Source organism: Antechinus flavipes, chromosome 4 (assembly GCF_016432865.1).
Source record: "Antechinus flavipes isolate AdamAnt ecotype Samford, QLD, Australia chromosome 4, AdamAnt_v2, whole genome shotgun sequence".
Lineage (NCBI taxonomy): Eukaryota > Metazoa > Chordata > Mammalia > Dasyuromorphia > Dasyuridae > Antechinus > Antechinus flavipes.
Window position 1 is genome coordinate 5,808,853 of NC_067401.1, and position 27,278 is coordinate 5,836,130.

Sequence of the window (27,278 nt, forward strand, 5' to 3'; positions counted from 1 at the left end):
TTCCACTGCCACAAGCTCCTCACCAAAGTCCAGGGCCTTCTCTCAGAGCTTAGCTTTCTGTTTTAAAGCAGACTTTTTACATAGGGGGCCAGTTCACTGTCCCTTAAACTGTTGGAGGGCCAGACTATAGTAAAAACAAAAACTTTGTTTTGTGGCCCTTTAAATAAAGAAACTTCATAGCCCTGGGCGAGGGGGATAAACGTCCTCAGCTGCCGCATCTGGCCCGTGGGCCGTAGTTTGAGGACCCCTGTTTTAAAGAGTCACCCAACTGAACAGATCCTTTGGAGGATTTGAATTTTCCACTCACCAGTGTCTGATATAGGCACTCCCAAACTTTGCCCTTGCTTTCTCTTCTGCCTTATCCGCTCCCCAAGTTTTGGTTATTACTTCTACACCAATCCCTCTCAAAATTACATCCTAGGCTCCCCCTTTCTGCTTAGAGTTGATCCCTGATTTTCATCTTCCTGCTAATAACAGTATAACTGAACCACAGATCTGGAACAGTACTGGGAAGAGAAGACAGGCTTGCTTTTATTCCCTTGAAGAGCAAACTAGACCCGATGGTTGCATGTTCTAGGGAGACACATTAAATGGAAAAGAATGATGAACTCCCCAGTCAACAGCTGTTTGACAGTGGAACTTCCTAGAAAGTAGTGAGTTGCCTGTTTCTAGAGATAACCACAGTGTTGTGAAGCAATTCCTATATTAAGTAGACAGGTGCTCTATGGGGATTGTGGCAGTTTTTAAGATATGTTCTACAATAGAACCCAAAACATTAAGTATAGCAGTTTCAAAATGGAAGAAAAAGATGAATTTAAATAAATATCAACTTTTCTCATTTCAAGATTCTCTCAGAGCAGGGAAAGGTTTTTGATCTTTGAATCAATGTCAGTTGAGTTTCGAAAGAAAAGACAGTCTTGGGTTGTACCATTTGGATCAGAGGCTAAACTAAAACAGCGGAATTGCTTTTGTTACTTAAATGTTCAGTTTGTGGTTGGTCAGTTTGTATTCTCATTTATCTCTCTAATCATTTAGCTTCCTCTGAACTTTTATCTGTCATCTATCCCTCCATCCATCCATCTCTCTATCCCTCCATCCATTCATCCATCCATTCCTCCATCCCTCTCTCCTCCATCCATCCATCTCTCTCTCCCTCTCTCCATCTCTCTCTCCCTCCATCTATTAATCTATCCCTCCATCCATCCATCTATCCATTCCTCTCTCCTTCCATCTATCCATCCCTCTCTCCCTTCATCCCTCTGTCCCTACTTCTTTCTGCCCACTTTCTTTTGCGAGGGTCCCCCTTGGGGGTCACAGCCCAGGTGGACCTAGTTATAACAGCTCATTCTAAGAATATTTCACTTTCCCTTCCTCCCATTTAAATGCGTGCCTTGGGGACCCTGGGATAGAAAAATGGAGGGGATAATGAGAAAGCCCTCGGACCTCAGGGCGTCACAGTTCACTGTTGCTGCCTATCCATCTTGCCCGTCTGGAGAGCCGCCGCCGAGAGTGTGGCTGGGGTAGAAGCTGACTGGGCTCCAAAGGGGCACTGGTGAACCCCGCAACTGCCCTGTGGTCCGACTGTGCTCCAAGTGGACAGCAGCCGCCTCCTGCTGTATGTTCCAAGAGGTCAGGGAGGGGAGGGTTTCAGCCAGTGCAGGTGATTGAGGGTGGTAGCCGAGCTCTGGAACCACGCGCCTCTCAAGGCCTGGACCCCAAATCTAATCCAAATTCCACTTCATGACACTGAATCTATTGTCTGATGCCGTGGCTGCCCCTTCCCCTTCCTTCGCAGGGGGCCCTGGGCTCCGACTGAGAAGCATCCTTTTGGTGGGTCCAGGAGGGAAAAACCATTGGGAAGATTTCCAGTTCTTCTGACCTAAAGTCTCCTTCTAGGCCTGAGGTCTCGAAGGAACCCATAATCATGTCTGGTTTTCCCGACACTCTCTGGTACCTCAAGAAAGACACACACACACACACACACACACACACACACACACCAACATGGCGCTGCAGGATACAGAGAATTAGTCTAAAAGCAGGAAGCCCCAGGCTGCCTTTGACACGACCACTGTGATCTTGGGCGAGGCACTTCCCTTCTCTGGGACTCATGAGGATTTGCCCAGATGGGCTCTGAGCCCATGGCAGACGTGGATCTTTGGGATCCATGACTACCCTGTGTGTACCCGGGTATCTCACGTCACCTCCTCCATTAGAGCAGGAGCTCCCAAGGACAAGGACAGTTTTTGTCTTTCTTTATAGCACTGGCTCTTGGCAGGGTGCCCCCTAGCCCAGGGTAGGTATCTGATCAATACCTGTTAGGAGACTAATTAATAGACTGAATGAAGCTTATTAAGGGTGAACGTCACACAGAACCTAACATGTTCTGCCTTTCCTAGAAGGAAATGACACCTTTATTCCCTTCAGCAGAAAGTTGGGGTGCAGGATTTCTTCGGTCTGTTTAGTTCCACTCACCAGTGAGCCCTGAATGCCCGATGTGGGGCAGGCATTGCACCAGGGCTGGGGGGCCAAAGACAAAATGCCTTTAAGCACTTAGCTTCTCTGGGGGAGGACCCCACGGGCAGCATTTAGTGCTTCCATGAAGATATGCAGGAGTCCTGATCTATAATTACAAGTCCAAGAATCCCCAAATAAAGAAGATCAAGTGATCTTGAACGCTGTAGAAATAGTGATCAAACTCCACCCCTCCACAAGAGATGAGGAAACCTGCCTCCCTTCCTTTACCACCCAGGTGGGGGGTGATGGGTGCGAGAATCATGGGGAGCAGGCGCTGCTGTTCAGTACATTCTGAGCTGGTTGTTTACATGGATTCCTGAGGCTCCCTGGAGAAAAGGGGTATGAGGGGGGGAGATGTTTGGCAAGAAAAGTGGTAAAATCAACTAAAAAAATATTAGGATGTGAACTAACCAACTTAGAATAATTTCTCTCTCTTAACTCTGATAAACTGACAAAAGTCTTGGAAATCTCTCAAGATGTATTTAGAGCCTTGAAGAATTATTGGGTATTTTAAAGAGAAGCTTCTTGAAATGTCAGATTTGGGGTTTTCTTTGTCTTGAAGAATTATTTGGTATTTTAAAGAGAAGCTTCTTGAAATGTCAGATTTGGGGTTCTCTTTGTCTTTTCCAATTTTATGTTGCTTTGTTGGGCTCCACGCTCTGAGTTCATAGTTCAAATGTTCCTGGCAAGGAAACTCTTTGATGTAGATCAGCAGCGGTTCCGTAGCTTACATCCTTGGAGCGGTCCTTGGCCCGCCGAGAGGTCCCTCGGCCCCCGTGTCTTGGAGATGGGACTTTGAATCCAGGTCTCCCTAAGACTGAGCCCCCTTGCTCTCCGCAGGTGCTGTTTCTCATTCAGAAGTCTTTTAAGTCATCTTAGCTCATCGCCACTTGGCCAGACTCCTGTTCCTTAGAACAGTCCTGTCATCTTGGATTTAAGTAAATTTCATTTTCTTAGCCATCCAAAAAATGACTTCATGCCTCTTTGGTCCCTGTCTGTCCTGAGGTTGCCTTTCCCTGATGCAGGACCAGGGAGAGCTCCAAGTGAGGCTGGAAGCCTTTGCTTTGCTCCTTCCTCCTGCAGTCTCCCCCTGCTCATCCCTGGGGAAAAGGGCTTCCATTATCCTGTGGTCTCCAGATCTTCCATGAGCCTCATGGCTTTACGGCTGCCCAACGCCCTGGGCCCCGGTCACTGCCCCGAGCAGCTTGTCTTGCTCTTTGAAAACAGAGGGAGAGGGGGACCCAGGGAAAGAGACCCCATCTCGGCAATCATGAATGCAGCTCGGTGTGCGGTGATGGATAAGGTGTTTGACTGGGAGTCGTGAGAAATTTGGGTTTAGCCCCAAGCCTCTGCTAGCTCTTACCCATCTCAGCCTCTGTTTCCTCATCTGTCAAATCCCCTCTTCCTGGGATTACTCATACAGACTGAAGGGGCCTGAGAGGAAAAACCAGGTCACGCTAGTGTTCAGAGCTCAGCCCTGCCACCTAACCAAACATGTGACCTTGGGCCATGGTTCCCTGGTCAATAAAACAGGCAGAACTGGGATTCTTTTCATGACCCTCTAGAAACACCTCTGGCCTTGGATTTTTTAAATTTTCATTAGTCTCTCAATGAAATTCAGCATTTCCTCCAATTTTGAATTAAAACACATTCTCAGGGGCCTGAGAACCAGGATTTGCACCCAGGTTTGTTCCTCAGTCCATTTCCCACCATGCTGTGCATTGTCTTCCTTAGAGTTCCTGACCCCGCAGCGTTGACCAGCCCACCTTTGCTCATCTTGGCCAAGTGGCTGAGTCCAAGGTGAAACCCGATAGGCTTTGAGGTGCATTTCTTGAATCATTCACCTTTTGGCAAACTTTCCCAACTCTGGGCATTCCCCGACACTCTCGTCCTCCTCTTCCTCCTCTGACTTTGCTCAGGACCCCGCCAAAATCTGCCCACCTTTGACCCCCCGATTTAATTTCTTCCTTCTGTGGAATATCCCCAGTCCGTCCCATCTCTCCCAAATGGACCAAGAGTCCAGTGAGCTCAGGGACTGACTTTTGCCTCCCTCGGAATATCCCCAGAGCTTAGCAAAGGGCCTGGTATAGTCGGTGCTTAATAATTGATTCTTGGCTTGACTCGATCAGTATTCATCCCTGGAGAAGAGAGTTTGGTTCTTGGTTGTGTTCTGCTATATGCTCCAATGCTATTGTTGCATGGGCTCGGATTGATTCGGGAAGCACAAAGAATGATTTATCCAGCATCCCTTCCTTGCCACAAACCATAAATGCAAATTCTCCAATGCAGAAGTTCCAGAGGTGGACCTGAGGCCCTCCCTAGCCTGCGGGTGCTTCTTTTTGCTCATCTATAAAATGGGAGGAATAATAGCTCCCGAGCATGAGGGCCATTCAGACCTTCCAGCTCCATCAGAGTGTGTCAGTATCCACAGTTCCAGAGATGCCGGATCTGCGTCTGGGGAGGGACTGCCCACATGAAGATAGTCATGGAGGGAACCTTGGGTTGGGGGTTACCAGCAAGCTGATACCGGCCCAGAGCGCAGTGGCCGTGTGGTCTGGGCCCTGGGCCAGGAGGTTTTGGGGAAGACTCGGAGTGGGCACAAGGCCTGTGATAGCCAAGGGGACCTGCCGGGGAAAGCCGCTGATTGCCCCTGGGTACGAAGAAAAACTTGCTCAGGCTGAGAGAGGACGGCCCAGCGGGCCAGGCTGCCTTACAAGGGATTCCTCTTTGGGCAGTTTGAGGTAAGGGTTGGAGCAGTGCCCTCCCACTCCTGGGTATTCTTAGTGTTAGGGCTCCCGTACGGGGAAGCCTTCCGGAAAAGTGAGCGCAGTACCCTGAGCTGGGCGCCCCAGGACAAGCCTGACCATGGCATCACCATATTGCCGGTGATTGAACATTTCTAATTTTTTCTTTTAAAAAACAATTATTGATTTTATTCTAAACTGAAGAAATAAAAAAATAAACATTTCTATAATAAAGTAGGATAGGAAAAAAAAGAATGATCGTCCACAAAACTGCAAATCTGTTATGTACAACTTGCTGTTCCTTTTAAATATATAACAAAGTGATCGGAACATTCCCAATATCAAGGCAGGGATGAGTGCAAGGTTTTCTCCTTCCATTTCGTTATTCATGAAGCACTTTCAATGGGTGGGTCTCCAGGGTGGGTCCTGGGACACAAACCAGACAGGCTCCGCCCTCCATGAGCCTGCGCTCTACCCTGGGAAATCCCAAGGGGACACAGTGAGTCAATACAACATCTATATCCAGGGGTTCAGATTAATTTCCAAATGGAAAAAGCCCTCGTGAGTCTGAGGATTGGGAGAGGCTCGTGTGGAGCATCACCGTGAGCCGGGCTTGGGAGACGGGAAGTAGGCGATCACTGGCCTAGGGCAGAAGGTCCCCGAAGCAAGGGGGGAGACTCATTCGTTCCTTCACTTCTTCAAGCAACATCGATTAGAGATTTTAGTCTGTGACTGTACGAAGTGAGGAAGCAGTTCTTGTTCTCAAGTAACTTACGTTCGGCTGTGGAGGTGGGGGGTAAGGGGGGAGAAGGGGAGGTTCTACTGGCCTAGATACTTAGCACGGACTCGGATTGATTCGGGAAGCACAAAGAATGATGTATCCAGCATCCCTTCCTTGCCACAAACCATAAAATGTCAGAAGGCCGAATGGATGAGTATTTTAAAAAATATCTCCAACTGTTTGTGCGAGCGACTGTCGAAAATCCGTGCTGGAACCACAATTTGGAGAGAGACACTGAGATATACATTATATACATACATACAGAGAGAGAGAGAGAGAACAGAGAGAGAGAGACAGAGACAGAGAGAGAAAGGAATAGAGAGAGACAGAGAGAGAGAGAGAGAAACAGAGAGACAGAGAGAGAGAGAGAAACAGAGAGACAGAGAGAGAAAGAGAGAGCGACAGAGACAGAGAGAGAGACAGAGACAGAGAGAGAGAGAGGAATAGAGAGAGACACAGAGAGAGAGAGAAACAGAGAGAAAGAGAGATACAGAGACAGAGAGACAGAAACAGAGAGAGAGATAGAAACAGAGAGAAGAGAGACAGAAACAGAGAGAAAGAAAGAGACAGACAGAAAGCGAGAGAGAGAAGGTGTTTTTGAAAGGAGAGCAAAAGAGTATTTTTATTAAATCAAAGCCCTATTTATGCTTAAGTGATTTCCTGTTTATTATCTGCAGCCTTTAGCCTTTCAGAAATTGGACTTTATAAATGAACTAAATGCTCACCCAACATTTTCCGTGCTGTCATGATGTTTATAAAACCTAGTGAGTCTCCCTGGGGTGAGACCGGGACAAAATGGCATCTCTGAATTTTTCCCTGAAAATGTGTGAATGTGAAGCACACCAAAAATAATAAATAGTCTAATTGCCCGAGAATTGCTTTTCTGAGCAGGGGGAAAAATAGAAACTCCTCCCCCTTCCCTCAGTTCCTAACATCCATTAAATTTATTAGCATCTTAGCCCAAGCGCAGCCCATGCCGGGGCCAGAATCTGCGGTGGCTTACGGTCTGGACTCCCCGTCGGCCCGCCGGGCGATGGGATGGGCCTTGCTGTCGTTGGGAGGGCTCTGTGGGCATTGCGGGCAGGTCGGCCCCTGGGGGCGCCCCTTCCTCACGCTGCTACTCGTGGTTATGGGTCGAGTGCCTTCGGGGTCCCCGAGGCAGCAAGTGGGAGGGGAGGACCCCGTTTGGGAGGAGGCAGGGAGTCCAGCCTCCGAAGGAAGGGCTCGCTCCCTCCGATGGAGACCTTCACGATTGTATTTTATAAATATTTTCTTCTCGGGCTCGGAGCGTGATGGTCGCCGGCTCCTTGCCGAGGAGGCCTTCGGTGTGAGGGGAGGTGTCGGCAGAGCCGGGGAGGGAGGGGAATTGTCAGGTGCGCCCGTGGCCCCAAACGGGAGCCAATCAAGGTGCGATTTATGTTCATTAAGGGCTTGTCAAAACTGAAAAATCTTGTAATCAACAGCAATCTCCGCAAGGCCCCCTCGATGGCTGGGAGTGTCGCCTCCTCGGTGTCGGCTCTGCCTGGGACAACTCTAGGCTAGAAAGCCGCTGATGATTACATTAGGCTAAGCTGCGAAGTAAATGAACCGTGTCTTATTTCGGCGCAACTAGCTCAGTGTAGTCCTGCCCCGCAGGGTACTTTATAGCATTTTATGGTTTTAAAATTAGTGTAGCTTCCCATTTGCTGCAGGGTGCTACATGTTATGCCTTTGAACTCAATAAGCAAAGGGAAGGGGGCCTTTTGTCCCCCCCCCTTTATTTTTTTTCTCTGCAGTTTAGCAATTTTGTTTTGCATCTTTTCCAGACGACGTTTTGCAATAAAAATGTCTGACTGCCACAGACATGCACAAAAGTAACAACGACAGCCTCCGCAGAGGCACGGAGCCCGGGTGGGGTGGGGGCTCGCTGTCCCTCCCCCAAATTTTCATCAGGCTCCGTGCTGAACAATGGCTTTGCGGGTTAGCCGGGCGGGGGTGGCCCCTTGGATTCGGTGTCTCGCGCCAGAAACATGGTTGGGAACAATCCTCCCAGCATCCTTTTCTTCAGATAGGAAATAAGCAAATGGTCATAGCGGGAATCCTAGCATAAAGTCAGGAAAAGTTGGATGTCTGATTTCTCATTTAACTTAAGAACCGGCTAATTCAATAGAGTGATGACTTCCAACTATCTCCCTCGGTCGGAAGACTGAGAAATGGTGATCAATTAATGGCCTTGGAGATGAATTAATGTGGGGACCATGGATCATTGGGTTATGTGGATTGCGATCCCAGAGGGCCCCGGAAGGCCCCTTTTAGTCCAGGCCTCTCGTTTGGCACATGAGAAAGCCAAGGCCCTGAGCAGTTAAATAATTGGCTTGGAGACACAAAGATGGGAAGTCGGGATTCAGAGCTGGGTGCGCTGATGGGGGGAGGGCGGCAGTGGGGCAGCCTTTAGCCTTCAGGGCTCTCCCTCATAATGAGCTCGCCTCTGAAAAAGAGAAGCCCCGACATCGTATCAGGAATCCAGACCCGGACTCCTATTTGAGGGCAATGGCACGTAGCCGTCCCTCCTCCCACCTGGAGGCGCTTTCTCACTTCCACTTTTTGGGATCCTCGACTTTCCTCAAGATTGAGCTCGAGAGCTGCTTTTTCCATCCTTCCCGATCCTGCAGCTCTCGGGCTCCCACGCACATCCCTTTCATATTCCCCGTACCTAGCACGGTACCCGACCCCCAGGTTAGCAGATAAGCTTGTCGCTCGGCCGTTCCTCCAAGGACACGACCAAAGACTTTACCCAAGATCCGCCATCTTTTTCTCCACGTCCTAAATACCCAAAAGTCTAGGAAGAGGAAGGGGAAGAGAATGAGGAAAAGGAAGGAAGAGATGGAAGAGGAGGAGGAGAAGGACAACAGCAAGAACCAGAAAGAACTCTTCTAGCTCTTGGGCCCACGGGCAGTCAGCAGAAAAACCCTCCTGGTGCAACCGTGTCTGAATCCCAACTGAAAACCTTCTTGTACTCAAGCCCCTCTGACCAAATAAATCCCAGGGCATCAAAAATCACTTTGCTGGCCCCTTGGAGGTCACGGTGATGAGATGTCCAGGGAACAGCGGGAGCATCCCAGGCGGCCTGGGCGGCGTAGCTCACGCTCCGCAAAGAACGTCGTCGGAGCTGCCGCCCAAAGCCGGGGCCGTCGCAGCCCACTCTTGGTCCTTTTCCACGTAGACGAATGTTGGCCGTCAGCCCTTGGGATCCGGTCTCGTACGCGAGGCTTACAAATGACTCCATCTCCCTTCTGGGAGGATTCAGTTTAATTCAGGGTTGGACAGTGCACAAAGTCAGAAAGGCTCGTTCACGAGTCCCGGCGCCATTTTCCGGCTTTCGGCTAGGTCGTGGACAGGAGCCAGCCCCTGGGGCTTGGTGTTTGCCATTGCCCGGGGTCCGGAGATGTGGCCTGAGTGTCAGCTGAGCTGCTCACCCGTGTGAGCTTGGACAAGTCTTTTTCCTTATGAGACCCTAGTTCCTTTTCCTAAAAATAGAATTCAGGCTTGAGCTCCTCTGGTTGATGTAATGATAAAATGAGGTAAATTGTGCAAAGTGCTCTGTAACCTCGGGAGCTGTTGATGAATTGGAGCTTTTATGACTCTGGCCATCTCGGTTTTCTCTTTTATTATTATTGAACATTGAATTTAATGATATATCGTTGCCATACTATCGGAAGTCTCCCCTTTAAGTCACTGAAACCTCAGGCCTCTCCTTAGAAAATACTTTTTTCCTCTTTAAAAAAACCCGACAGGGGGCAGCTGGGTGGCTCAGTGGATAGAGCGCCAGACCTAAAGTCAGGAGGACCTGAGTTCAAATCTGGCCTCAGACACTTAACTACTTCTTAGCTGTGTGACCCTGGGCAAGTCACTTAACCCCAATTGCCTCAGCAGAAAAAAACAAAACAAAACAGATACCATTTAGCTACAGGTTATAGATGATTTAACATGTATTTCCTAGGATCCTAGCCCTATAGACCGGGGCTGGTTAATCTTTGGGTAGGGGAGGGGCAGGGAGTGTCATGGTCTCCTCTGTCAATTTTGGGATGCCTCTGGACCTCTTCTCAGAAGGATAGTTTTAAATAATTGGAGGAAATGTTCAGTTTTAATTGGAGTTTAGTGGAAAATAAAGATAGATTTTTACTTTTCCCCTTCATGTTCACGAACACACTGAAAGAGCAGAGTCAGGGGGAAGTGGTGTCCACGGACGCCCAAGGTAGGAGTGCAAGGCCCGCGAGTCCCACAGTCAGTAGGCCCGAAGGCCAGCTTTGACCCCTCGCCTTCGGCGTCCACCTCTGGGCCTTTTCCTCCTGTTTTTCACCACAGTGTCCCTGCCTTAGCTGTGTGGAACCCCTCCGTGGCCGTGAGGTGGAGGCCGCTGTACGTTCCCTGCATTGGCCAGTGCCGCCATTTGCATTTTAAGTGGTTTTAACAGAGAATAATGTAATTAATGCACTCTCTTTCATTAATCTCATTCTGGAGCTGCCCGCTGCCACGTCAACCTTCTCTTATGACCGCGGCCCTTTGGAGAAGAGTGGAAATTATCTTCTAAAGGTTGTGGCATTTGAAAGGACTCGAGCGGAGGATTTTCTAAAAGTTTCCCTTATTTTTGCGGTTTGATGGCGGTGCGGGCAGGCCCTTCCGACCGGCCACTGCCCACCCTGTCGGGCCACATCCCGCTTACTTGGCTTTGCGTAAATGTCCCTCAGTCTCAGCAGGGGAAAGCTTGTCGTGTAAGTGTGGCAGAAACCAAAGCCTTTTCTCTGGGGGCCGATCTGGACCCCTGTGGGAACTTCACTTCCCCCTCCCTAACTCCTCGTGAGGATCCAATGAAATAATGTTTGTAAAGCGCTTGGTACGGTTCCTGGCACACAGTAGGCTCTATGTAAACGTGGGCTCTTACCATTATTGGCTTCCTATTCAGGTTGGACACGAAGGAAAAGTTTGCCACAGGTCAGAACCAAAGAGCACGACTGAGGGAGGAAACCACTTGGCCACTGGAGCTAGCGGATAAGTCGCTGTCCAGCCTGTCCACGGAGGCCGACTGTGGGGGTTGTTTTGTCCCTTTCTTTAATGGAGGGAAAGTGGCCCATTCTGTGGAAGCAAGATTTTTCATTTCTCCAAGTTTCCAGAAAATGGTTCTTGATCATTCCTAACCCTGTGGGTCATATTTTTCCTACTGAATCCAAGTGGCCTTTGTCCAGATCAGCTCGAGGGTCCTAAACTTAATATCTATCTATCTATGTGTGTATGTAAATATATATGTATATGTATACACATTTGTGTATTTGATGTATACATGTATGCACACACGTACACTTCTATGCATATATACACCGATATGATGTTAAACTTCCATCTATATATGAAATATTATTAAGTAAAGGATCAGACTAGATTTTTTGTCATTAACTAGGAAATTCTATTAAACCTACCAAAGGCCTTTCAAACAGCATCAAGGTAAGGATTTTCGTGTAACTACATACAAGTCTGTTGAAAAATTCTAAGGAGGGAAAGGGAAGGAGAGAATCTGCTGCCAATTTTCGGAATTTTAGGGATTCTGAGTATTATTTATCCCTAATATATTAGGATCCTAGATACATTGGAGTTTAGGAATATAGAGCCACGAGCTCACACAGGGTGGTGTCCCCTCCCACCTCCGTGCCTTGGCTAAGGTCATTTCCCCGATGTGAAGGCCCCCTAATCCAAAGGCTTTTTGCCTCTGTTTCTTGGGACTCCAAGCTCCCTCTGAGTGCCAGTTGTGGCCGGCAGGAGGCCTCTGTGAGTGACCGCTTCGCTTTCCCGGGTAGATGCTGGCTAGGACCCTCTCTGTGAGCAAGTTGGCTCCTTCCAGAAAGGTCCAGGCTGTGTTGGGGGAAGGGGGGGGGGAGGGCGCTCACAGCTTTGCCGGGAGCCTCAGAGTCCAGCACACGATGGCCTTGAGCAAGGGAACGGGAGTGACCCTGCTCGGGTCCGATCAGCCACCAGGGTTATAAACCACCTCCCATGTTCGAGCCCGGGCTCGGTTCCGGCTCATTCCTCACTGGCGACGTCAGGCATGTGACGTCAGGTCACAGCTGGTGGCCGCCGGCCTCGGGGGACCGGAGGAGCACGACTGCTTCCCATGTGCCACGGGCGCTCTCTGGGCGGAAGTCTGGGAAGGGGCTCCCTGCGCTGATGAGAGATTGGGTTTGACCCTCCACCCCCCACCCCGGACCAAACCGTTCACAGAGACTGCGGCTGGCGGCTGCTGATTCGCTGGCCTGAGGCCCCCGGCCTCACGGGGGGCGTTCGCCCTTCCCGCCATACAGGCCGGTGATCTGGAGACCGGCCCGTTTGTCGGCGGCCGGTGACGTCCGCGCCCCTCTGGCCGCCGTCTGTGCCGGACCCCGGGATGCCACGTCGGGCGGCTCCCGTTCCGCCGGCAGCTCCCGGAGCCGAGAATGCTTCTCGCGGGGATCCGCCGGGTACGCGCAGGCCCTGACGGCTCGTCCCCCGCAGAAGGTGGTGGCCCTGGGAAGCGGTGCTGCCGTCAGCAAGCTGCGGAGCCGTGGGTCTCTGCCACGACTCCAATTGCTAGCAGGTTTCTCTCATCGCACCTCATTTGCATCTGGGACATCAATTAGCATGTTTGTTGAGGCTAATTGAATGAAACTCAATCATAGCTCTTAATTGCTTGACTATGTGAAAAGAAATCACATTAATGCAGCTAATTAAGTGTACGGCAATAGATGCAACATAATTAGGAGCGAAATGCAGAAAACAAGAGATGGTGGAGGTGTGAGCGCGGGGTGCAGGGGACCGCGGTGCTGCCGTTTACCTCGTTAAAGACGCACCTCGACGGGGATCCCCGGGCGCCGGCACCTGTTTTCTCCAAACAAGCCCCCAAAATCCCAGATGAGGAGCCGGACGACCCGAGGAGCGAGTGCAGATGGGCGTTCGGTGGTGGCTTTTCCAAGCTGTCGAGGGGCCGGAGATGGCGCTTCTGGGGTGGCCCGCTGTCGAGTGGGCTCCGGGGACTTGTTAAGAGCTGTTTAAAAGTCCTTGGCTGTGAATTACCCTCACGCCTTGTTAGATGCCTCTTTCCCCCTTTTTCCTGCGATCAGCATTTTCTCCCGCCAGCGTGAGCCAGGGCGGCGTTGGGCCCATTTGCATATCAAAATCCAGCTCCCAGCCTGCCTTTCTCACAACACATTCCAGATGACAGCAAGACTCCAGTCTGTTGTTCAGCCCTGATCAAACCGCCCCCAAGCGCCTTCTGAAGTCCCCGTTCCTGAGAGGTTTTCCCTTTTCAGTCCTGATTTTCCCTTTCATTCCTCAAGTCCCCAGTCGCTGGAAGCGAGAAGGAAAACCTTGATTCCTTTTTAGAAAAACAAAACAAATTAAAGCAAAACAAGTTAGTCTTCTGCCTTCTTCCCTTGAGAAAAGGCCCGGGGTTTGCTCGCCGCGGTGAAACGGCAGAAAGGATCCGCGGAACGGGAGCATTCAGGCAGCCCCAGACCTAAGAGGGCCCAGCCTTAGCTCCCCCCACCCGCAGGGTGCATCCAGCTCTGGGGGGGAGGGAGCGGACATTTTGGCTCCGAGGGTCCCGGCTCGGCCACTTTGTCACGAGTGACTTCCTCATCCGGGCCCAGTGTCCATCGCTCTAAATGGGAGAATCGGACCTCTCGGGGCCCCTCCGGCTCCTTAGTCACTTCCCTTGGGTCTCAGTTTCCTCATCTGTATAATGAGGGGATCGGACTAAACGGCCTTCGAGGTGTCTTCCCCCCGAATCTATATTCATGAAGGCAGGAAGCGGATCCTCGAAACCTCGAGAGGGTCAGGAGCGAGGGCGGCCCCTCGGGCCTCGACACGAGCCGACACTTTGTACATCTCGACAACGGATTTAAGTAAAATATTGTAGTTATTGTATATTAAAACTCGCCTGTCTATTAAAAGAAACCATGCTGAGGATTTAGTCACTCTTTGATTAGCCTCATCTCCGAGCCCATAAGCAATAAATGCTCAATTACACCCCTGTTATTGTCTTTTAATTTGTTAAGAATTGGCATTAAGGAAGAAAGTTATAGCTAAGTTGATATTTCCTAAGGAACAGCTCTTGTGGAAGGAGGAGGAGACGGCACCGGGAAGCGAGCGCAGCCATTACGGAGAGATGGGGCTTCTCGGAGCAGGAGGCCTTAGGGAGGCCTGGGGAGGAGGCCGCGAGCCCGCCTGAGAGCAAGAGCGAGACCCGGACGGGAGGGGAGAGGCCGGCCTCCGGGAGGCCTGAGGGGGAGGCCACGAGCCCACCTGAGAGCAAGAGCAAGGCCTACGGGAGGCCCCCAGCTCCCTCCTTTAGGTCCCGACGGGCCTTTACTAAACTCAGTAAATCAGGATCCCCCGAGACGCAAGGGGCCAAGCGCCCCTTGTACAGGGGGGCAAAAGGAGGCCCGGGAAATGGAGACTTCTCCAGGATGGCGCACGTGCGGTGTTCTAGATCAGCGGTACCGGGCTGTCGTGGGCTGTCCCAGGTGGGTGGGGTCTGAGTGCCGGGGCAGCCGCGGCTCTTTATCCCAGCCCTTGGTGGTCTTCCCTTGGCTGTGTCTGAACCACAAGAGCCAGTAAAAGGAAGAAAGAAAAGTCTCTGAATGATGCATTGGAACAGCCTGGAAAGATCGGTGCATCTGATCGCTGAAGGGACGTCAGAAGCCACGAAGACCAGCCGTCCCCTTCTGCTCGAGAAAACCGAGGCCCGGGAGCCCCCAGCTCATCCGGGAAACAAGAGGGCAGAGCCTGAATCGCGCCTCGGACCTTTGCTCCCCACCTCCTTCTTGGGAAGGGGGTCACGGAGCAGCCGCGCCCTGATGAGAAGGGAGCCCCCGAGGGGCGAGCGCTCCCCCACATAAATGCAAGGAGGCGGGAAGAGCCCGCGGGCCATTTGGAGGTGGAGCCTGGGGCTCAGGGGCACGTGGGGTCAGAGCCCACCTGAGACCGGATTTCCCGCCGGGGAGTTCCCTAACGCCCGGTGCCCAGGAGTCTCCCCGAGGCGGCCGGCCTCCGTCCGAGGGCGAGGCGTCCGGCTCCCTGCGGCCCTCGCTCACTCTGGCTCAGCCGAGTCAGCCTCCTGTCTCAATCCCCCTTGGCCCTTGGCCCTCCTCGACACCCCCGGCCCTCTTCCCCCCCTCGGCCCTCTCTCCCCCTCAGTCTCCTCTGTCTGGTCCTGGCGGTTTCTGTTCTTCCTTCACTGAGAAACCTCAGAGTGAAGCCGCTCTGGGCAGCCAGACCCTCACTTGTGCTCCGCGGAGCCGTTAGATTAGCCAGTGTTTATGGAGGACCTTGTCCCCGATCCCTGAAACGAGGGCCGCTCTTGGGGGTCTCGGGACAAGACGCCCCCTTGTGTGCGTGAGGGGGCCAGTGGCCAGCGCCAAGGGTGAGCGGCTTGGTCGGCGCTTGCTCCCCCGGCTCTGCCCCCCGCCCCGGCCTGACTTCCTGCATCCCAGCCCTCGCCCTTGCCAGCCACCTAAGGAAGTGGGATTGTGCCCATCCCCAAGATGAGAAAGTCGAGGCTCACGGCATATAAATAACATGTCCTACGTCTAGGATAGGATTCGTAGCCCAGAGATAATCACCCCTCTGGCAGATGAGGAGACTGAGGCCCAGGAGGGCCGGCTTCCCCAGAATTCTCTAGCTGAGAAGCGTCTGAGGGAGATTCAAAACCGGCCCTTTCTGACTCCCACGTATAGTCTTCTGTGCCCCCGCCCCTTAAATATCAAGTCACATGTTCCTTTCCAGGCCCTATTACTGTCCGTTCATCTACTCATCAGGCATCTCTGCAAGGGCAAATGACTCTGATCATCGGTTTCTTTGTATGTGAAATGGGTGTAACCTGAGCAAGGGTCTCTGATCATTAGTTTCTTTATATGTGAAATGGGAGTAATCTGAGCAAGGGCAATGAGTCTCTGATCCTCAGTTTCTTTGTTCATGAAATGGGTTTAATCGTTGCATCTGGCGCCCAAGGGCACTAGGTCTAGGATGGAGGGTGACCCGGTTGGAAGGGGAGGCATCTGGAGGCTGAGGCCCCGGTCTCTCCCGTCACCCCCTCCTCCGATCCTCGTCTCTTCATCAGTAAAGTCTGAGGTGGTCACTGTGCTCCCCACCGGCCATTTCGTTATCACGGAGCCCCCTCCCCCGCCCTGGCCCCCTCGGCCCCAGCTCCCTCATCCCTAAAAAGGACGAGAACGGCTTCTTTTTGAGTAGTTTTGGGACCGTGTCTTGTGTTTGTGTCTCCGGGCAGGATTACATGCAGAATGTCCACGGGAAGGAGATCGACCTCCTGAGAACCACTGTGAAAGTGCCAGGGAAGAGGCCCCCGCGCGCCACGTCAGCCTGCGCCCCCATCTCCAGCCCCAAGACCAACGGCCTGGCCAAGGACATGAGCAGCTTGCACATCTCGCCCAATTCCGGTAAGGGGCCTGTGCCCGGGAGCCCCAGCCCGGGGCGTGCCGCGGGTCCGTGTCTGTGTTTGGGAGCCGGGGGGACGGGGCCTGCGCTCTGCGGCTCGGGGGCCGGCTCCCGGGTCAGCTGAGTGCCCCTGGGGCCGCTCGCCGGGTCTGGTGCCCATCTCTGTGTGAGCTGCGGAAACCAGGTTGGACCCACAGCAGTGCCCGGAAGTCACGCCTAGTCAGACCTCCCTGCCCGGCCGCCAGCAGGGGGGGAAGGGAGGAAGAGGGGGAAGAGGGGCCGGGGAGAGGGAAAGGGGGCATCTGAAAGGTGCGGCAGCTTGCGAGGCTCTGTGGGGCTGGGATCGTGGGGAGGACCTGAAATGCGTCCCGAAGCTCAACCGAGGGGCATCTGGGAGCCCTCAGGGACCAAGAAGCCCCTTCGACATCCGGTCAGCCCGCCTGTCTTTGAAGGAAATGTGCGTGCACACTCACACTCACACTCACAAACAGGTGTGCATACTCACACACATTCACACACACTCACACAGACACACTCACTCTCACTCACACACAGACACTCACTCACACTCCTCAGCCAGGGGCTGGCCAGCCAGCTGACATCAAGACTCAGTACTGTGGGAACTGTCTTAGCGCGAGTCAGTCAGCTCGACTTTCCTCAGGCAGGGACAGCGGAGTCAGGGTGACTCGGGGAGCGAAGGAGGGTCTCCCCTGTCCTTTGGTAAGTGAGTGGGACAGATACCCAGCAGATGTTGAGATAGCTACCTGACAGAGGACAGAATAGTGGAGCCGGTGTGGACTTGGGGACCTTCTCCCCAGGTGAATGAGAGGGACAGACACCCGACAGAATTGCCCGGAAGTGCAGGGCCCTCGGCGTCCCGCAGGGACGGCGTGATCGGGGGCCGATCCCCTCCCCAGCGCCCGCTCGAGGATGCTGTGAGAAAGCTTGTTTGACGTTGCCTTGAGACAAGGAATCGCTGTTCTCTGGGGCCCCCACGTTGGTGGGGGTGGGCCAGAGCCAGCGGGACGGGTGAGGGGGAGGGGGCCAGTGTGGCTTGTGGCCCTTCCTCCTCCTCCCGGGGCCACTAGAAGGGCCCCGCCCCCTTTGACGCCGCACTAGGATTCAGCAGCCCACCACGGAGAGGTACGGCTGCTTTAAGTGACCTCTTAGCCCTTTGCCCCTATGGGGAGGGAGGGAAGCCCCAGAAAAGCTTCCCTTCCCGGTCCCTTCCCCACCTGCAAAACTTTTTTATTGTAATTATACAGAAACAGGCCCGTGGGCGATCCCATCTTACCTGGAGCTTCCAGTTGGCCATAAGCAGGCAGCAGTGAGGCTTGGCTAATCACCAGCAGGGGCTCTAATCACCTGCGAGCTCCAGCCACAAATTCTCTTAATTTGTAAAAATCTGATTGGCCGCCAGCTGGCCCTCCACCCCCACCCCGCCCGCCCTGGGTGGTTCCCTTCTCCCCTTCTCCAGGGTCAGTCCAGTGACTGAAAACTGGACTGGGGTCGTCAGCTACTTGGACGGCAGTTGGGGGTCTCTGAGCCCCATAAGAATAAAGAATGGAGCCCCTGAGCCCATCAGTCATGCTTTTTTAGAGTATTTTATTAAAATCACTTAAAAGTTGGTCACTGAGATTTAGAGTGGGAAGGGAGCCTTGAGGTAAACTACAACTAGCTCATCTTCCATCATAGGAAACTGAGGTTTACAGAGATTAGTGACACGGTTAAGACAGCGCCTTGCAGAGCCGGGACCAAAGATATTGCTTAAGTAAGCAACGGAGAGTTACCATCCTGGGTGAGAGGCACGGAGGTCCCGTGAAACAGAAGACTGAATTTGGAGTCGGAGGCCCCGGGTTCGAATCCAGTTCTGCTACTTCCTACCTGCGTGCTCTTGTTGCTTGGCCCTCGGGGCTGTCCTTTAAAAAAAACAAAAACAAACCTGAACCACTGGCCCCTGGACTGATGTTCCCTGTGCCATGGGTGGGAGTGTCCAGTGTGCGGGGGGAGCCTCCCAAAGGCGAGCCAGCCAATGGTCCTTGTCTCTAAGGGAGACCAAGCTTGGCCGTTCTGCCCAGAAGACCTTGAGTGTCCTCCTGCTTCTCTGTAACAGCAGATGGAGGGATGGATGAGCTGGGTAAGGCGAGGCTTCTGGAACCCGTTGTGACCTGCAGCTTCCCTGTCCCCAGATCCCCTCCTCTCCTCAGCTTTGTCTCATTACAGTAATTAAAGTCTTCCACTCCCAAGCAAGAGTGATGGCTACTCCCGGAACCTCCCGGGAGAAGCCACTGCTCATGTGCTTAGCAAAGGCTTGGGGCCGGCCTCCGGCTTTTCCCAGGGGCCACCTGAGGGGCTACCTGATGCCCCCTGCCCGGATACTCTGCTCTAATTAGTGCCTGATGCCCCCGGTTTTGAACACAGGCCTCCTTGATTCCAAGCCCAACACTCTGCCCCTCATCCACCCTGACTTTATGTAAGCTGGGCACGCAACAAAAGAGCCACTTTTCATTCCTAGCGATCCAGAAGGCCCTGGACCTTCTCCCGGAGAAGATCCGCAGCTTTTTTGGGAGCCAAGCAGTCTTTGAAGTCAGTGGCTTCTGAGTCTTGCCGCAGGCTTAGTCATCCTGCATCCTGACTGAGAGGGAAACTTTAGAAGCTTCCTCCCTCAGACTCATGGCCTTTGGGTCGAGGAAAAGAGTTCTGGAGCTCCTTGGTGGCCTTTAAGTTTTGTATCGCGTACATTTTCATGTGAATGTGTCCTAAAGTCTGCTATTCACTGAGCCTTCCAGATGGATCTGTGTTAAGAGATGGAGAGAGACAGACAGACCGAGCCAGAGAGAAAGATGACAATGGGTGGATGGATAGATGGATAGATGGATACATATAGTGATAGATGGACAGATAAATTGAGTGATGGATGGAAGGATAGACAGATATAGTGATAGATGGATGGATGGATATATAGATAGACACACAGGCAGGCAGATAGATGTAGTGATAGGTAGATATAGTGATAGATGGATAGACAGATAAATAGTTATAATGATAGATGCATGGATAGAGAAATCGAATGATAGATAGATAGATAGAATGATAGATGGATGAATAGATAAATGGAGTGAAGGATGGATGGATAGATAGATATAGTGATGGATGGGTGGATGGATAGATAGATAGACAGACAGATAGATGTAGTGATAGACAGATATAGTGATAGATGGATAGATAGATAAAGAGTTATAATGATAGATTCATGGATAGACAAATGGAGTGATGGATGGATAGATAGATAGCTATAGTGATAGATGGATGGATGGATAGCTATAGTGATGGATGGATAGATGGATGGAGTGATGGATGGATAGATAGATACATAGATATAGTGATGGATAGTTATAATGATAGATAGATGGAGTGATGGATGGATAGGTAGAATGATGGATGGATTGATAGATAAATAGATATAGTGATAGATGGATAGATAGATAGTTATAATGATAGATGCATGGATAGACAAATGGAGTGATGGATGGATGGATGGATGGATAGATAGGTAGAGTGATGGATGGATTGATAGATAAATAGATATAGTGATAGATGGATAGATAGTTATCATGATAGATGCATGGATAGATAAATGGAGTAATAGATGGATGGATGGATAGATAGGTAGATAGATAGACAGAAAGAGTGATGGATGGATTGATAGATAAATAGATATAGTGATGGATGGATAGATAGATAGAGTGATGCATGGATTGGTAGATAAATAGATAAAGTGATGAATGGATGGACAGATAAATAAAGGGATGGATGGATGGATGGATATAGTGATAGATGGATAGTTATAGTGATAGATGCATGGATAGATAAATGGAGTGATAGATGGATGGATGGATGGATAGATAGGTAGAGTGATGGATGGATTGATAGAGAAATAGATATAGTGATAGATGGATAGATAGTTATCATGATAGATGCAGGGATAGATAAATGGAGGGATGGATGGATAGATAGGTAGGTAGATAGATAGAGTGATGGATGGATTGATAGAGAAATAGATATAGTGATAGATGGATAGATAGTTATCATGATAGATGCATTGATAGATAAATGGAGTGAAGGATGGATGGATAGATAGGTAGAGTGATGGATGGATTGATAGAGAAATAGATATAGTGATAGATGGATAGATAGTTATCATGATAGATGCATGGATAGACAAATGGAATGATGGATGGATAGGTAGATAGGTAGATAGATAGATAGAGTGATGGATGGATTGATAGAGAAATAGATATAGTGATAGATGGATAGATAGTTATCATGATAGATGCAGGGATAGATAAATGGAGTGATGGATGGATGGATAGATAGATAGAATGATGGATGGATTGATAGAGAAATAGATGTAGTGATAGATGGATAGATAATTATCATGATAGATGCATGGATAGATAAATGGAGTGATGGATGGATGGATAGATAGGTAGATAGATAGATAGATAAGATTGATGGATGGATTGATAAAGAAATAGATATAGTGATGGATGGATGGCTAGATAAATAGAGGGATGGATGGACATAGTGATGGATGGATGGATGGGTAGTTATAGTGATAGATGGATGAATTGATAAATGGAGTGATAGATGGATGTATAGATAGAGGGATGGATGGATTGATAGATAAATAGATATAGTGATAGATGGATAGATAGTTATGACAGATGCATGGATAGATAAATGGAGTGATGGATGGCTGAATGGATAGATAGAGTGATGGATGGATTGATAGATAAATAGATATAGTGATAGATGGATGATAGATAAATAGAGTGATGGATGGATAGATGAATAGATATAGTGATGGATGGATGGATGGATAGATAGATAAATGGAGTGATAGGTGGATGGATAGATAGATATAGCGATGGCTGGATACATAGATAGTTATAGTGATGGATGGATAAATAGTTATAATGATAGATAAATGGAATGGTGGATGGATGGATAGATAGACAGATAGAGTGATGGATGGATAGTTATAGTGATGGATGGATGGATAGATAAATGGAGTGATGGATGGATGGATGGATAGATAGGTAGAGTGGTGGATAGATTGATAGATAAATAGATATAGTGATAGATGGATAGATGGTTATCATGATAGATGCATGGATAGATAAATGGAGTGATAGATGGATGGATGGATGGATGGATAGATAGAGAGATTGATGGATGGATTGATAGATAAATAGATATAGTGATAGATGGATGATAGATAGAGTGATGGATGGATGGTGAATAGATATAGTGATGGGTGGATGGATGGATGGATGGATGGATAGTTATAGTGATAATGGATGGATAGATAAATGGAGTGATAGGTGGATGGATAGATAGATAGAGTGATGGCTGGATACATAGTTATAGTGATGGATGGATAAATAGTCATAATGATAGATGGATAGATAAATGGAATGGTGGATGGATGGATGGATGGATAGATAGATAGAGTGATGAATGGATAGTTACAATGATGGATGGATGGATAGATAAATGGAGTGATAGAAAGATGGATAGATAGAGTGATGGATGGATGGATAGATAGTTATAGTGATGGATGGATAAATAGTTATAATGATAGATGGCTAAATAAATGGAGTGGTGGATGGATGGATATATAGATAGATAGAGTGATGGATAGATAGTTATAGTGATAGATGGATGGATGGATAGATAGAGTGATGGGTGGGTTGATAGATAGTTATAGTGATAGATGGATGGATGGATAGATATAGTGATAGATTGATAAATAGATATAGTGATAGATGGATTGATAGATAAATAGATATAGTGATAGATAGTTCTAATGATAGCTGCATGGATAGATAAATGAAGTGATAGATTGATGGATGGATAAATAGATATAGTGATACATGGATAAATAAATAGTTATAGTGATACATGGATGGATAGATAAATGGAGTGATGGATGGATGGATGGATAGATATAGTGATAAATGGATGGATAGTTATAGTGATAGATGGATGGATAGATAAATAGATATAGTGATAGATGGATTGATAGATAGTTATAATGATAGAGGCATGGATAGATAAATGAAGTGATGGATGGATAGATAGATAAATAGATATAATGATAGATGATAGATAGTTATAATGATAGATGCATGAATAGATAAATGGAGTGATAGATGAATGGATAGATAGATATAGTGATGGATGCATGGATAAATAATTATGGTGATACATGGATGGATAGATAAATGAAGTGATAGATGGATAGATAGACAGTGATGGATGGATGGATGGATAGATGAATGTTTAGATAGACAATAGAGATAGATAGATGGATGGATGGATAGATAGCTAGATAGATAGATGGTAGATAGATAGACAATAGACATACATACATAGGTACATACATATATACATACATGGTGCAAAGTACTGTGGGTGGGAAATTGGAGTCCGACATCAGAGGTGTATTATTTGATTTTGTTGAAGTATTTTACCCGTTTTGTTTGTCCACCTTTATTATTAGACTCCAATTCCCTGCCCATAATCAATAACCAATAAAATATCAGGTATTTATTAAGCACCTACCATGTGTTAGTAGATACGAATGCTTCATGCGTAAAGAATGAAACAAGAAGCTTACAGTCCAAGACTGTATATATATTAAATAACACAGCATAAAGGTAAAGTGAATAAGGGAGCTAGAGGGGGTCAGCAGCAGTTTAAAGATGAGAAGGCGCTAATAATGGAGCCCATTCCAGGCTTGGGGCTCGTCGGAGTTCTTAGAAAAGGGGGGAAGGGACAAGATGGCATGAGACTTGAGAAGACCCAGCCCCAAATCCCCAAGGCCGGGATGGATTTGGCCCTGCCCACCGTTTTCGGGCAGGATGCCCCTGGGCCAGGCTGGGCTAGCTCAGGCACTCGCACCACGGGAGGCCTTGTCATCACCTTCCCTTTGCTCACTCCTGATTTTTCCTTGGTTCTGCTTTCTGCCCCTATTGTGAGTCCCCCAGAGTCCTCCCCACTTCTCTGAATTCCTCCTGTTCCTCTTTCCTGCTGGCATCCTCTCGATAAAGATGCCTCTTGTGGGGCTGGAGTCACGTGGCCGATCTCCTCCTGCTCCATTTCTCTCTGGGGGGTGAGGAGAGCCTGGGCCTGTCTCCCGAGTCGGGGCCGATACCGTGGCAGCAGGAAGGCTCCTTGGCCCTCAGAGAGATCCATGCCTGAGAAGCTCAGTGTCGCGCGCCAGGAGAAGTGGTCATGGCCGTCTTCCCGGTTATGATTTCATTTAAAGTAAGAGTCACGGACACACCTGCCCTGCAGCCTCCCCAGGAGAGAGGGCTCCCTTTGGACGTGAGCTGGACAGCAGGGCCAGCGAGCTCCCGTCCCAGTCCGGAGGGCCGGCGCTCTCTAGCGTCAGATGAAAAGGGCCTTTGCTTTGTTTTAATAAGAGCGTGTGACTGATTTCCACAGAAAGCACGAGATTGGGAAATTGAGCATCAATGAGATTTTAAGTTATTTGTGCTGGAGAGAGCGCTCTGTTGAGTCCACCCCCAGTGGAAGGGAAGCCCTTTGAGGGGCTCCTGTTTTTGACTGAAAGTCCAGTGGCCCCATTGGTCCCTCGCTCGGTGGTGGGTTGGACTCTGGTCCGTGATTTATCGGTGTCGAAAAATGACCGAGCTGGACGGGACCTGAGAGGCCAACCGAGGCCCAGCCCAGAGGGAGAAATTATCTCATCCCCGGTCCGGCCCCGGCCCTTGCAGTCTCCTGCCTAGGTCCCACAGTTCTTAGGGGGCTGTAGCATGTAATCTTATCCGGGCATATAATTGGATTTCCAGACTGTGTGTAATTGGATTAGTGTCTGGCTGAATTAGGGAAGTGTCAGAGCCTCTATTTGGCCCTAGGTCCTTTAACTTCAAACTAGATATTCGTCACCCTGTGCTCTCCCCTCACCATCTCCTTCTGGAATAAAACTATTTCTTAATTAGCCAATCCACAAGCACTTATTAGGCATCTACTGTGTGCTGGGCACTAGGGCTAAAAATGCAACGATCCCCATTTTTCTGATGCAACTATGCACGCCATCCCTCAATTCTTCTTCATTTCTGGTCGTTCCCAAGCCCTTCCTTTTTTTCTGACATCATTCGCACCCCTTCTGGGTAATTCCAGCTTTGTTCCAATTGGGTCACCCCCACGGCAGCCGCTCCATTGCTTTCTGAAAGATCACGAAGAAAATCAGTATTTAAAAATTGAGCCTTTGTGTGTGGTCGTCCTTGGATGCTCACTTTGATAAATAGTCACGCATTTCTTCATCCAAAAAGCATTTATTCATCTTTTACGGTATGCAAAGCACTATGGGAGGAGCTAGAATGCAAAAGCAAACAGCTTCTGGTAGCTCACACGCTAAGGGGACTGGACGTAGAATGTTCCTCATCATTGAGCTGTCAACCCATAGTCCAGATGTCTTAAAAATTCACATAAAACTGCTCTCTCCTTCAAGAACCTCAACACTGTGGGAAAGGAGCCACTGGATAAGTGTAGGGACTTAAGTAACTTAAATAACTATAGGGACTTAAAACCTGAATCTGATCATTCACTTAAGAAAATTGATCCCAGCAAACCAAACCTCAGCAGGTGCAGAATGCTGATGTTTTTACGGGGCCTTGGCTTTTACAAAAAAGGGGGATTATTGATTTGACATTGTTCAGTGCGTGGCATATAGTAGGCATTTAATAAATGCTTGTTGACTGATGAAATCTGTCTTTATAAAGAAGCTTCTTATCCGCTCTGTACACACGTCAGAATACTCTTGGCTTTGCTTAGGAAACCCATGTGAACAAAAATCAAAAAGGCCCCGTCCTTTTGCACCAATGTTGTACATGCCCTTACGGACTTTGTAATGACTTAATGTGCTGGATTAGAAGAGAAAATGGCCACATCAGACACACAAGACCTTCCCCCTTCTTCTCTGGGTCTTCTATCCATACATGGAGCAAATGGCAAACCACATCATCAGTCAGTCAGGCAACAAGCATTTATTGAGCACCTACTGCATACAAAGCACCATGCTAGCTGAATATGAATGTTGAGCTCAGAAAGGATTCAGATCTCTTGACATTTCATGTTTTCTAAGTAGTGTTTTCCTCGTTTGTAAAGAGGATTGTTGTCCTGCTTAAATGAGATACTTGGTAAACTCTGGGGAGCCCCTCTGCTGCAGGGGCAGCCCATTTTGGGGGGGTCAGCTCTGTGAGGCGGTTCCTTCTGACCGCAGACTTACCCTGGCTTCTCCCCAGTATGTCACGGTAATGGAAACTAAGATCCCATTGGCTGGTTCATTCATCGGTTCTCTGGGCATTGTAAGGAGCAATCAATGGGCTTTGGCCAAATGGTTGTAGAAGTAGCATCCATGCTGGGCCTTGAAGGGGGGTGGACGTTACACAAATGCAAAAAAAGTATAAAGTGGCTGAGGAGCAAATAATCAACCATTCAATAAGTCGAGCATTTATTAGACTCCTTCTGTGTCAGCCACTATGTCATAAAGACAAAACAAAAGCCGGCCCTGACTTCAGGGAGCTTATCGGGTTGTAAACAGGGTGGAAAATATGGGTGCTGAGTGCTGTGTCAGGAAGGCCCCTCTTCCTGAGTTCACATCCAGCCTCCGACACTTATTAATGGAGCGACCCTGGATATGTCACTTTGCTCTGTCTGCCTCAGTTTCCTCATCTATAAAATGAGCTGGAGACAAAATAACAGACTTTGCCAAGAAAACCCCAAATTGGGTGAATGACTGAACAGCAGCAAAGAGCCACACAAATATGATTTAATTCGTCAGATAATGTGGCAGAAGTGGGCAGAGGGAGGCCCTCCCAGAGTAAGGGAGAGACTTCCCTTCCCGGGCAATAGTTGCCACCACAATCATCCCCAGCAAGCCGGCTCCGTACTTAAGCACCTTCCAAGGGGACAGCTCCCGCCTCCCAGGGCAGCCCACCCACCGTGGGCACCTCTTCTCCTCAGGAAGTGTTTTCCTGGCATCTTTGCACGGTTCACCCCCAGCCCTAGTTGTGCCCTCCGGAGCCGAGTGTAAGAAAGCCAGTCCCTCTCGCATGGCTCAGTCTCGTGACATTTCTAGGATATTTTGACCAAAAAAGAATGACGTTCTACGTTCTAGGTATAGGAGCCTTGCATGCCGTAGTCTCTTAGTACAACCGCAGATCACATTGGGCTTCCTGGCAGCCATGACCACATTGACTCATATGGCAGGCCATAGGTAAAGTTGGTCTGGCTGGTAGAAATCAGATCAGAAGGACCTTTCATTGGTTCATTGACTATGTTCTGGGCTCAGCTTGTGTATCCCCAAAGCAAAAATCCAAGCTAGAGGGGGAAAGTCTGGGAAAAGGATGGGGCGAGATCATGCGTCCATCAGGTCTGGCCCTGGCGGCCTGGGCCGCCCACCTGCCAAATGGCTCTCTGGAGCAGCTTGCCCTCCCTACCTCTCAAAAAGGCCCAAGAACCTCTCTTTCAGAATTTCCCTCTTGGAAGCAGAGGTGGGAAAAGTCAAGTTTTCTGATCCTTTTTTTAAAAAATCCTTTTTTGTGCCTGAAATTAGTCTATGCAGCTAATTAACGTGCTCGATAGATTGCCCGGGATCAATAAGCGAGAGCTCTTAGCAAATACTGTGGCTGAGCCGGAATGATAATTAGCAAGACAAACATTGGAAATGGTCTTGTGAACTTCCC

The 27,278-nt window shown here is 49.4% G+C and overlaps 2 protein-coding genes across 9 annotated transcripts in view; one reads left to right on the forward strand and one right to left on the reverse strand.

Moving 5' to 3' along the window:
- Positions 1-27,278, forward strand: part of AGAP1 (ArfGAP with GTPase domain, ankyrin repeat and PH domain 1) — a 612,588-nt gene that overhangs the window by 412,859 nt on the left and 172,451 nt on the right. For all 8 annotated transcript variants that reach the window (XM_051999115.1, XM_051999116.1, XM_051999117.1 and 5 more), the window contains one exon: positions 16,334-16,502. In XM_051999115.1, coding sequence (XP_051855075.1) covers positions 16,334-16,502 — 169 coding nt within the window. The remainder of the gene's footprint in view (positions 1-16,333; positions 16,503-27,278) is intronic.
- Positions 1-27,278, reverse strand: part of ASB18 (ankyrin repeat and SOCS box containing 18) — a 413,251-nt gene that overhangs the window by 92,119 nt on the left and 293,854 nt on the right. The window lies entirely within an intron of this gene.